Below are 13077 nucleotides of genomic sequence, written 5' to 3'. Positions count from 1 at the left end.
ATGACATATGCAAATCCAAGTGACTTGATGGCTGAAATGTAACCTAGACAACCTCAAATCATAACGTCCTTTAACATACTCAACTGTCACTTTCCTTTCAATATATATGAGCAAAACAATGCAAAAATAAATGGGTGGATTTTCCTCCGTATCAGCAGGAAAGGACAGCATCAGGATGTGGATTTCTATAATTGCTACTGGAATACACATGTGAAGGAAATTACAGTGGAATTAGCAAGTTCAATAGATCCTCTTTCGAAAAAACTCTTCATGAGCAGCTACTGAAAAGAATGAGAAACCCCCTAAGTCTTCAAAGCATCTTCCTTCAAATATACGGTGTTTTCTACGCATCAGTTAAACATCCCTGTGGGGTAGCTGGCAGTTACCTTCACATTTCATATATGAAAGGTGAAATGCGGAGAGATGAATGACTTGCCTAAAATTTCCCACACTTTTCTGCCTCTATCCCAACACACACATACATGCAGGCACACACACACATACTGTTGTTAAAATACACTCTCAAGGAAATAAACTGAAGAACTTAGTGTAATAGAATAATCAAAACCTAGAACCTAGAAGGATGTCAACTCCCATTTAGTTCAAATGACTAACATTACAGATGAGCATTACAACCCTAGGACCTGATTTTCTTCTAGGGGAAAACAAAGTTGAGGAAATTGAGAAGTACCAGAATAATTCAGAAACATAAAATACTTAATTTTGTATGATTCAATACACTAAAAAAAAAAAATCAATAAACTGCTCTATGAGCCTCTGGATGGGATGAGAACAGCACACTAGGTTGTAGTGAAGCTCACTTGTCTGAATCCACTTGCTTGACCATTAATTAGCTGTGTCACATGGGAAAGTTACTGAACCTCTCCAAGCATCATTTTTCTACTCAAGATTGGATAGAAGATCTTTACTTTTGGAGCTCAAAGACATCTCAAATCATGGGAATAAATGTAAAAGTAGTTATTTAAATGACTATGAAGGTAATCGATTAACTGTTTTTCTCTTGGATCCACCTTTAATAAGAAGCAGTTATAAAAATGAAGATAAACTTTGTTTGTTCTAAAACATTATATTGTTACAATTAAGACCAAACAGCTTCTTGTTATTGGTTTAGAAAGACAATCTGGAACTCCACTTCATGGGAACTCTCAGCCAGAGAGAGGTGGGGGAGCAGAGGTACTCTGCTGCCATGAAGGAGGAGGTAAACTTGGAACTGGCTTTGTCACTGGGGCCTTGAAAAACTCTGGGCTCACATGCTGCCAGATGGGGGCCGGCGGGGGGGGGGGTGGACATCCTCATCAGTGAGGGCTGGGAGTTCTGGAGGACATGGTGAGCTCAACCAGCCTGAGTGCACGGTACTGGACCAGGGAGGCAGCCTGCGTGGTCAAGAGACTGTTACATACAAGGCAACTGATCAAGTAAATAAATATACTGAGGATGATGGGAACAAGATTTCTCATGACAAGAAAGAGGGGCATAAATATAGAAAGAGAAAGGGCAAGAATAACCATGTGATATTGGCTTATGGGGAAATCATCAGTGTGAACTCATAGTTTCTCATATAGATAGATAATAGACAGACAGACAAATGGATATAAATGCATGTGTGTTTATACGTGTTCACTGTGTATATGTGAACATTCATGTGTTTCCTAGATCTGTCCACTGAGAAGGCCTAGAAATCACAGCCTTGCAACAATGAGCACACTGAGCAACCAGATCTTGGTTTCTAAATACCAGTCTTCAATAAAAGGAAGCAGAGCTCCTTGGAAAAATGGATGATTCTAGAGCTTGGGCAGAAAAAGTTAAAGATAAGCCTGAAATATCTTTGATAAGAATTCAGGGAAGTTCTCAACGAATAATACAAAGATGTCAAAAGGACAGGAAAGCAATCCGAAACAGCTCCCACGAGTCAAATCTGGGATAATCTGAGTACCAAAATAGTAGTTGAGTAAAATAGAACTCCATGAATTCTTACAAACAGAGAGAAAGAAAGTGGGGGAGGGGAAGGTAATACTAACTAATAAGTATAGAAGAAATGACGGAATTAGAAAATCACCATTTGACAACTATCAGAGTAATAACAGAAGAATTATGAATGAACGCTAAAACAACTGAATAAAAGTTAGATGAGGAACAAGATATTAACACAGTCTCAAAATATCTCCATTCATATAGTCCATTAAGTACTTCTTAAAACACAAAAAACTTATTAATTTTACAATGGAGAAACTTGCCAGACAGCATCTTAGCCATTTAAAAATTAACATCATTCAATAATGGGACAAATCAACATCTTATGACTCCTGAAATAATGCACTGAGAAGAACTAAGCAAAACTTCTGTTGTATTTCTCCCCAAAATATATAACTTGAATCTAATCATAAGAAAAACATGAAACAAACCCAAACGAAGCATATTTTACAAAATAATAGGCACCTGTTCTTCAAACTCAAGGAAAGACTGAGGACTGTTCCAGATCGAAGAAGACTAAAGAGACATGTAATAATTGATCCTGAAACTAATAAAGAACATTACTGAGATAATCTGCAAAATGAACAAAGTGTATGGATTTAATGGTAGTATGATATCAATGTTAATTTCCTGATTTTGATGGCGTACTGTGCCTTGGTGCAAGTGTTCTTGTTTTTAGAAAATACACACTGAAATATTTATGAGTAATGGATCGACAGGTCTGCAACTTAATCTCATATAATTAAAACAATTACACATACATAATTTTATATATATGCACATGCATACACACACATATATGCATACTCACAAAGACACAATGAAAAGGCAAAAGGTAAATGGGGAAGAATTTAATAACTGTGTAATCTCAGTGAAGAGTAAATAGTTGTGTGTATGATTTTTGCAACTTTTCTGTAAGTTTCAAATTATTCAAAAATAAATGTTAAAAAGACACATTTCACATACACTGCTGTAATTTATTTAGCTCTAGATATTTTTCTTATGGAAGGCCTTTTGAGATTATCAACCGTTATGTTTTTTAAACAAAAAAAAAATGTGATTATATATGGTATATATTATTTGATAATCTGCTTTTTTTTCCCTTGAAATATCACAGACATCTTTCCATATTAATAAGTATAGGTTTGTAGCACAATTTTTAATGGCCACACAATCTCCCACTGCATGGTTATAAATAATTTATTCAATCATTTTTCTATTATTGGATACTTAAGGTTTCAGATTTTTTTGCTATTATGAACAACACTTCAGTAAACGTCCTACAGTTACATCTTTGCATACATCATGACCTTATTCCCTAGAGTCTTTATTAATTTTTCTGCTCCCATACTCACATGTAATCCATGTTCATTGCTAAAATTCAAACACTACAGAAACTAAAAATTCCCCCATTTTAAAAAAATAAAGAATAATTCTTGCACGTAACAGAAAAATAATAATCTGGAAGGCCAGTATAAAAGATGACTGACAAACGAAAATGGAATTCAAACACCACGATCGCAAATTAGTCAGAATAATGCAAAATATAACAAAACACATACACCAGAGAAGTGGCGGGTATCGTGATGTCACATTAAAAACCTGATAATAAATGTTTTGACTTATAATGAGGTTTTCAGGAGTAGCAAAAGTGGGTGTACCAGAAACCCAGGATATATTACATTGTGGATGCGTAATCAATATAGTAGCACAGCCAGCAGACGAGTCGTCTCCTGTCTGTCCCCTCACATCCCTCCTACCAGTGCCACACTGAGGAGGAGAAATGGAGGTCGTAGCCCGACCTTCTGCTCGTCATTCCCAGCTGAAAAAACAAGTGAGGCCGTGTTGCTGGAGTGTGTTCACTGACAGGAATCAGAGAAGCCAGCCACACTTGGAAAGGCCTGTGTGATGAGAATGTAGGTCCAAGGGGCAGAGGGGGTCATGCTGCATCTGTTTTAAACAGCGTCCCAAACGGCTGACAACTGGCTCACCTTCTGCCTCCCTGCGTCAGCAGGACATTGCATCTATAGCATTTTACTTTTCTTTATTCAAAATTATCTTATTTCTCTCCAGCTTCCACCTAGAAGGAAAGGAAGTTCTTAATCGTGAGGTTCCTGGCAATCAGTTAGGTTTTCTGGAAAAGCACTGCTATAGACAAAGAAAACTATGTGATTAGTAAAGCTTTCATGAATACAAATTATGATTTAAGTAAAAATCCAAGTGTTTAAAGACCATGTTTCCTATCTGAAAGTCATAAAGTAGATTTCCTTTTATATATCATGCTATCAAAGACACTTAAAAAATAATTGTTAACGAATATATCTAAGCAATTATTTTTTGAGTACCAGAAAGACGTTCAACACTGCACAAGAATGGCCTGAAAATAACTCTTAAGATGATTATATGTACAGTAAAACACTTACTATAAATTTACAGCAACCTTTCAAACTTAAAAAGTCACAAAATATTCAAGAACAGTTTTCATCCACCAAGGTAACTAATTAATCTTGTAAGACTAAGACAGAGATGAGCTAAAACACCAGGTAGTAAAATAACCTACAGGAGATAAAACACACACATTTTGGTCAATAGTATTTGAAGTTTTAAAGAATCATGACTTAAAAACAAAAACCAGAAAAGCCTACAGCTGCCATAAGTATCTCCAGAATTTCTCCGTTATAAACAACCCCCCAAACAGAGAAAACACAGATTATAGATTATGCGATTCCTCCCCAAACAGTGTCCATAGATTTAGAGATTGCTTTTCTCATAAGATACTATGATTAACCGCTCTACAAAACAGAGACAAATTCCAATTTCTCTTAAGAGATGTTCTTTCTATCATCCTTCCTGTACAAAAATAAGCAAATAAGAAAAATAAATTGTTGCCCAGATGCAAGATTTTCAGAATCCACTTCATAAGACACAATGACAGACACTGTGGCCTTGGACCAAATATTTCATTCTCTCACCCTAAAACTCTTGATAGCATGAGGCATGTATTCCACAAACCAAGTTTAGGAGAGCAAGTCAGGGCTGAGGAACTGAAGAGGATAAAATAGGGCTCTGGATACAGGACACAGACAGTATTTCTAAGTGTGACAACACTAAGTGTGAATACACTATACTGAAAAATGTCACAGAAGAAGCCACCTTTGGGGTTGTGTCTGATGGTGCTCCAGCATGGGATGGGTTTCCAAAACCTAGTAAAGTCAGATCTAGGTCCTGAGCTCAAAGAACTGGAAGATTCCTGAACGAGGCAGAATCTGATACCATTTCCATGTCACTGGTAATATATTAAGGTAAATATATGCAGCAGAGAGAGGTCATAAAAAAGTAAAAAATGAACACCTCTGTATTTACAGAGCATGGAATGCATTTAATTTTCAAAACCTGTTCAATAAGATTTATGAGATGATGAACCCCTTCTGGTGAATGCTTTCTTCAAAGAACTGTTTAAGAAATGCAACTTAGATGTCGACTTTAATATCATCATGAAAAAATACTGTATTACAGGTCCTTATCAAGGGAATAATACTCCCAGACAATGAAAACGCCAAATATAAAATCACAGGCCATTATAGCTCTAAAGGACTGTAGAAATCATTAAGTTTTATCCCCTCATTGGTAGCTTATTTAAATGGAGGCAGAGAGAAGTGAAGTGTTTGCCCAAGGACTAGGTATAAATTAGCAAAATTACAAAGACTAAAATCCAAGTCTTTTAGAGTTCTACTTCATTTACTCAATACATGTACTATTACGGTTACTTCCCTTGACAACACACTATCGGCATCAGAAGGAGGAGAGGGAAAGAGAAGAAACCGCAGCTGGCATGGAGGGATTCATCTGGGCCAAGCAACGGGATAATTGATTTACATACATTATCTAACTGAATCCCCATCACAACATGTGAAGAGGATGCTATTATTCTTATTTCACAGAGAAGGAATAGAAGATACAAAGAAGTAACTTGCCTAAGAGAAAACAGCTGCTAATGGTAGTGCCAGGATTCCAACCAAGGTCCTTCTGATGCAAAGATCTGCTTTCAACCCTCTAGTCTCCCAGAGTTATGCTCCCTTCTTACCCCACAGTATATTTGTTCTGGGCCAATTCTGGGTCCAACCGCCTCCAGTCATGACTGGCTTATATGCTGGCTGGCTGTATGGTTGGGTGCCCCCACTCTCTCCTAGTCCGGCACAGCCTTCCCAGGGAGAGGAAAGCCATCCTCTTCCCAAGAGCATAAGAGGTAGATGTACTCTCTGGCTAAACTTGCCAGAGTAACTCTTTATCCCTTAAGCCTTCTGTTACAGCTAACTGCAGATCCAGGCTAACTAACCAGAAACACATAGGAAATACTATTTGTACGAATTAACCAACATATAAATTCAACAATGCTTCAATCACCCTGCATTGACACTTTGTGGAACCAAGAACAAGGAGTATGTTTAAAAAAAAAAAAAAATGCTCCAAGTTAGTGATTCTCTAGGACTACAGGATGGTGGGGGGGCAGGGGTGGAATCAAAATCACCTGGAGCAATTTTCACAGCCCAGGAGTCTATTTCCCTCACATCCAACATCTGATAGTACATATACTCAGGGAGGGATAGACTAGCTTCTGGGAGGAGAGGAACTCGGGCAAATAATTTGGAAACGTTTGTCAGGGAACCAGCAATATATCCTATACCCTATCCAGTTAAAACTACCATCCCGAGGGATGAGTTAGATGGTGGAGACGGTGTACATTTCTGTGCCCGAAGAGAAAAGACTGACGGAAGTACAGACAGGGAAGGGCAGTGTGCCATAAGGAGCAAATCAGGATCTGGCGGTAAAAAGCCTAACAGCAAAGGGCCAGTTGGGATAACAATAACAAAAATGTTTAAATAAAAAGATACATGAAGTCAAAAGGCACAGCAGCCTGAACTGTTAGCCAGCGGGTGGGTCATGTCAGAGATTTCCACAGCCCGGGGAGCATCACTGTGCTCCAGGATTATGCAGTCACCGATATCACGGTTCTGAAATTAAACTGTGTATTTAAGAGAAAGCATTCAAGTCAAATATTTTTAAGTGGATTTCTTTCTAAAATGGTCAGATTCTCTAATTTGATCAAGAGTCACTGTCCTACTTATGTAAAAATGATGAATGAAAAGCAACATGGTTTAGCGGGGAAACAGAGCAGGAGCTCCGGAGTCTGGCAGATGTTGGTTCTGGTGCTCTGGAGGTTTTGTAGTCTTCAGCACAGGGAATGGGGCTGAAATGGGTGAGCACAGGACGTTTCCAAGGGAGAGAGTGCAGAGTTTGAGGAGAAGTTGGAGAGTTGGCTGGGACAGAACCTGAGGACCACCAACACTTCAGGGATGGTAGAGGAGGCAGAGGAGATTGCAAACAAGACACAGGGACACAGGAGTAATCAGAAACATGGAGGAAAACCTGAAGAATTTAGGGTCACTGACGCCATGACAAGAGAGTGTTTCCAGAAGGAGGACAGTGTACTGTGTCAGATGCTGAATGGTAACGCTAAACAAACAACTGAAGAATATTCCCTGGGCATAGGAAAATAAGAGGTCATTAGCATCTTGGTTAGTACAGACTCAAGAGAAACAAGTAAATATGACTCTTTTAAGAACTTTAGCCATGAAGGGAAGAACAGAGAGACTTAGCTGGGGATGAGGGAGAATGTTGGCATGTGATGCTGATGGGAATGAGCTAGTAGAGACAAGGACTAAAGACACAGCAGAAAAAAATGGCCGACAAATGGAGTAAGGCCTCTGAAAATGTGGGAGGAGATGGGAGCCACCGCACAGAGGAGGGACCGGACTGAGGAGAAAGGAGAAAAGGAGGAACAAAGGAAGGCAAAGCCTGCTGTGAGGACCCTGAGGGAGTTCCTGTCTAATGGTGTTGGTTTCTCTGAGAAGTAGCAGCTAGGTCTTCCGCTAAAAGGGAACCAGCCTCAAGGTGGGCAGAAGAATTAAAAGCTTGAAGAGAGCAGAGATTTTAAATTGTCACCAGGGAGAATTCAAGAGAATACAAGCCCCTCCTCCAGTCTCTTCTCTGAGTTTACCCCGAAACTGGGGACTCTGTGGACTCTGTGACCATGAGAAATGATTAAGATACACTCTGAATGGCCAGCTTTAAAAATAGGATTCTTTCTTTTATGCTTCAACCAGCGTCCTACACACCTCAGTGCACAGAGGGGAGGGACCTGGATTTGAACGGGTATTAGCCTGACAGACATTTCCGTCGGCACATTTCAAGAAATCAATTTTAGGCTCATATTTTAGTAAACAGCTAATCTGAAAGCATGACACTGAAAAATATAATACGTAATCAAATTGAGGCGAATTAAGACAAAATACTGCAGTGAAAAAAGGCTTCAGTCATTTCGGGTTTCTATTTAGAATTAAATTTCTAGTATTAAATGTTCCTTTTCAATTTGTTTTGGGTCAAGAGGTTATTAACACCATAAAAAAGTTAATAGAAAAGTATGGTCTAAGACAAAGATGTGTTATTATATTTTGCATGAATACCTATTATTAGGAAATTATCAGTTCCTAAAAACAACAATTCCTAGTTCATTAAGGGACAGACAATTACATCAAAACCCATCTCCTAATATATTTTATTTTCCCATTAGTATTCTAGAGACAAGAGCACAAGTTATAATAGAAACTATACTTCTGTGTCTACAACTGTTTAATAAAAGACATGAAGGGCATATAGTTTTTTTTTTAATCTAACTAAATCACATAGTTTATTTCCAAATTTGTTTTCAATATTATGCATATTCATTTTTCTCCCTCTTACTCTGGCCTGAAATCCTAACTGAAATCTATGACTAGAAGGAAACAAGAATCAATATATAGGAATAAGGGACATTATTTAAAATAATCTTCTAAGAATGATTTTTATTGGTCAAAGCTCACATGAACCATAAAAAAAGGAACAGAAATCAAAAACCCAAAAACACATCTGTGAACTGTCAAGAATTTTAACAGGGTAAGGATTAAAAATGTTGATGAGTATAGTTGGGAGTATGGGGCAATAGGAACGGCTTTAACATTTTTTTCTAGATCATTCAGAACTGCAGTATCAGGGATTGCATTATCCCAGAGCACACTGATGCTCCCAGAGCTGCTGGAATCTCTGACGTGACCCACCCCACAGCTAACAGTGCTGTGCCTTTTGACTTCCTCTCTCCTCTTACTTAAATATTTGTGTTACTATTATTTCATAAGGCCCTTTGCTATTAAGCATCTTACTGTCAGACCCCATTGAGCTCCTTATGACACACTGTTCTCCCATGCTAGAACTCCTCTCAGTCCTTTCCATCTGGGCACAGAAATGTACACCATCTAACTTACTAAGAATGTGCTGGAACGTAGTGACTGTTCTAAGCTGAAAGACTACATTTTCCAGCTTCACTTGTAGCCAAGGTGGCCACGTAACTCAGTCTGAGCCAAGAAGGTACAAGCAAAAATGCTGTGGGAGATTTTTAGGATAGGACAGCCCTTCTTTCCTGTTATTTGGGAGGGGTGGAAAGGCTGGAACATCAGAAGCCTCCTTAGACAATGAAGTGCACTTAAGTATGAAGGTAGAAGCCACACACTTTGGAAGTGGAAGATCAAAGCAGCGTAAGTCACCATGGACTTTGCCAGGCTGCCGCAGTACCCCTGAAATACCCACCTCCAGACTTCGTATAAGAAAATAAATCCTTGAGTGTTTAAACTACTGACTAAATCATTGTTACTCTGTAACCAAAAGCAATTCTTAATGGATAAACAACAGAATTAGGACTTACAGATGATAAGCTAGATGGGCTGATGGATAAGAGTCACAGAAAGATATCCATGAAATACTGGCAAGTCCAATAAGTAGATTAAGAAAAAAATACATCAAGTATAATCCTACTTTTTATTTAAACTTTAAAAAAGGGTGTCAGTTGCATGTGTATATATGAAGAGAAAAAAGTCTGAAAAGTTGTGCATTATACTGTTATTGAGGTTATTTCTAGCGGATGAGATTATGTGGAACATCCACTTCCTTTATTACTGGTTAGAATTTTTGTTTTTAACAGTGAACAGGTATAACCGCCATAATTAGAATAAAATATGCCATGTATTTCATATTCACATATCTAAAGAGACAATATATTATTGTGCCTTTATCTTAATGGATTTTATTAAAAATTTTTAGTTGAGGGGCACCTGGGTGGCTCAGTCATTAGGCGTCTGCCTTCGGCTCAGGGCGTGATCCCAGGGTTCTGGGATCGAGCCCCGCATTGGGCTCCCCGCTCCTCTGGGAGCCTGCTTCTTCCTCTCCCACTCCCCCTGCTTGTGTTCCCTCTCTCGCTGGCTGTCTCTCTGTCAAATAAATAAATAATCTTAAAAAAAATTTTTTTTAGTTGAGCTACTTTTATAATGATTTTTTTGAAGTAGAAATTGTACTTATTTAGGCTATCAACAATCCTAATATACAAACTATATTTAAGGCACAGGTCAAATCTATTTTTTACATATCTAATTATAAAAACAATAGCTTGTTATTGAAATGGGTAATGTTTTATCATAATCAGTGTGATAGTAAATCATGAATCTCAAAGGTAAATATAAAATAGTATCCACAGGAATTATGTGTAAGAACAGCAGGAGTGAAAACAGACTTACCAGACTTACTACTAATCCCACATTCTCAAAATCTACAAAGATTAACATTAAAAAAGGGAAGTTTCCTCCACCTATTAAAATAAACTTTGCATAAATGACTTGCCTAGAGTGATTTATGTATTGAGTAATATAATAGTAGAGAACAGAATAAAAATTAATAATCTACTGAACAGAAACAACCACTCACCTGAGCACTCAAAGGGACCTAAAAAGTTCATGCAGGTGGGCAACTGCCAAGGATTTACGAGGGAAACAAGCCATGAGCAATACCAGCCAAGTTTTCTCTCAAATTCACCCTCTAATCTGGTGACTTGTAACCTAGAACAATGACCTCCAAAACATGCTGCCTCTTATCCAATCTTCACCACTTGATTCACGCAGGTAAAACTATGTCTCCCTTTTAAGTAAGGACTTGCACATACCTTCCCACTGGCCTGTCAGCACCAAGGTCCTGTTAATCACCACATCGATTTCTGTAGCTCCATCTTCCACAGCCAATCTGATCTCTTCCAATCGTGTTTTTAAATGAGTCTGTCCAGCTGGAAAGCCAGTGGCCACTAGCAGAGGGAGAGAAAAGAAAGGGAAGAAGAAAGGAAAGAAGGAAGGGAGGAAGGAAGGGTGGGTGACAAATTGCAGTTGGTGAGTATCTCAATAAGGAATTTCATACAAAAAGCAAAAACAAAACAGCATTTTGACCAAAGCATGAATAACACTAAAGAGCTTCACGCCTATCTTACAAAGTGAAGTGCGAAGAAATAGAATGTCATTTCATATAGTATTGGTGTTAGGATAAGTATTAGCATTTTATCATTTGGAAAACCTGAAATTAGGTTTCTGCAGAGATGCTCATAAGAGGGCCTTACGTAAACAGAAATTGAGAAAATATGTATCATCACAGTGACGGTCATAAAATAGTAGCTATAGCCCTGTCTTGATGAACACTGGTTAATTATGGATCCTACTCTTAAGTTGGCTACCACTGTATTCTTGATTTACTCACTCACATTTATAGCTGTTGTAACCAAATTGCAATACAGGCCCTTCCAACTACCTATCTTAAAATGAACAGCCACACAGATGACAATAAAGGGAAGAGAGTGCAGGAGGGAAAAGGACCTAATGTGGTCGACAAAATTGGGGCGGGGCGAGTTGAGAAGAGAAAGGCCAAGCACAAATTTAAAAAAAAAACTAAAAATACAGCTACACTTTGAAAAACCATTAACATTTTTTATATGTGTATCATTAATTCCATTTCCATTACTAAAGATCACCTTTTGTATTTCCTTGATGTTATTAAATTCCTTGGGTCTGCTATCTTAGAGGAAAGCATGTTTCCCTGTTGTATAAAAGAAAAGCTGAATTGAGTGAGGCTGATGAAAAATTTAAGGTAGCTGCCAAACACTTTTGGAATCTTCACAAATAGCTTGTATATCAATACTATGTTTTCTTTTGATGTATCCCTAATAAAAAAATCACCTTTTTAGACTCCTTTTTTAAAGCACCAAGATATTCCTCTTAACATCTTCTAAAAGTACAATCTAATTTTATATCTATCCATCCCTACACACTCACACACGCTCACACACTCACCTACACAGAAGCTTTAAAGACTCTTCCTTCTTTCATGCCCAGTCCTACTGAGTCCATCTTAAGTGAATAACTCCTGAATATACCCTCTCGTCTTTACTTCCCAGGCTTTGGGGTGACACTCCTCACCTCTCACACGGACTATGATAAGTCTCCCTAACTTCCTGTCACCCCACTCTACTGCATCCACGACCACCTCCCCTTCCAACTCAACTCACTATATCACGCAGCTGATCATGACGTGCCTCTGCTGAAAATCTTGCAGTATCCTCTCCAATACCAGAATAGAGCCCAAACGCCACCACCAGGCCATTTCCCCCTATGTGACCTGGCCCCGATCTACCTCTCCAGCTTCAACTCCCAGAGCCCCCCCTCTTTGTCCCAATTTAGATGACAGATCACTTGTGGTTCCTTGAACATGCTTCTGTGCTTTCACACAGGCTAGTTCCTCTGTCTAAAATGCCATTCCCTGTCTCGCCAACACCATCAACTCCCCCTTCCCCTTTGAGAGCCCCAGCAGTTATCATCTCTCCTATGAAGAATTCCCTTACTCTGAGTGTCACCAGCCTCTGCAAAATAAATCACTCCCTGCTCAGAGTTACAACTGTACCTTCTGCATAGCTTTATTATCGTCTTTTACATATATATACTATTCCATATCCTGCATTACGACAGTTTAAACTTGCTTATTCCTCCTAAACAAGCTTCCTTAAGGACAGGGATACGGTTCTGTAGTCTTGGGAATGAATGTGGTCTGATACTTAGGAGGCAAGCAGATACGGAGAGAATGAGTAAATACAAATCACTAAATACATAAAGCTAATTAAAATCATAGAAT

General features: G+C 38.5%; 1 protein-coding gene across 12 annotated transcripts in view; it reads right to left on the bottom strand.

Annotated features, from left to right (window-relative positions):
• DERA (deoxyribose-phosphate aldolase) overlaps positions 1 to 13077 on the bottom strand; it is a 128047-nt gene that overhangs the window by 61821 nt on the left and 53149 nt on the right. For all 12 annotated transcript variants that reach the window (XR_008961571.1, XR_008961569.1, XR_008961570.1 and 9 more), the window contains exon 5: positions 11075 to 11209. Coding sequence is in view for 6 of the 12 variants with exons in the window: in XM_057318909.1 (XP_057174892.1) it covers positions 11075 to 11209 (135 nt within the window). In the remaining 6 variants the exon portion in view is untranslated. The remainder of the gene's footprint in view (positions 1 to 11074; positions 11210 to 13077) is intronic.

Source organism: Ursus arctos, unplaced genomic scaffold, assembly GCF_023065955.2.
Source record: "Ursus arctos isolate Adak ecotype North America unplaced genomic scaffold, UrsArc2.0 scaffold_26, whole genome shotgun sequence".
Lineage (NCBI taxonomy): Eukaryota > Metazoa > Chordata > Mammalia > Carnivora > Ursidae > Ursus > Ursus arctos.
The sequence above is the reverse complement of the archived record's forward strand: the minus strand, read 5'-3'. Positions and strand labels throughout refer to the sequence as shown.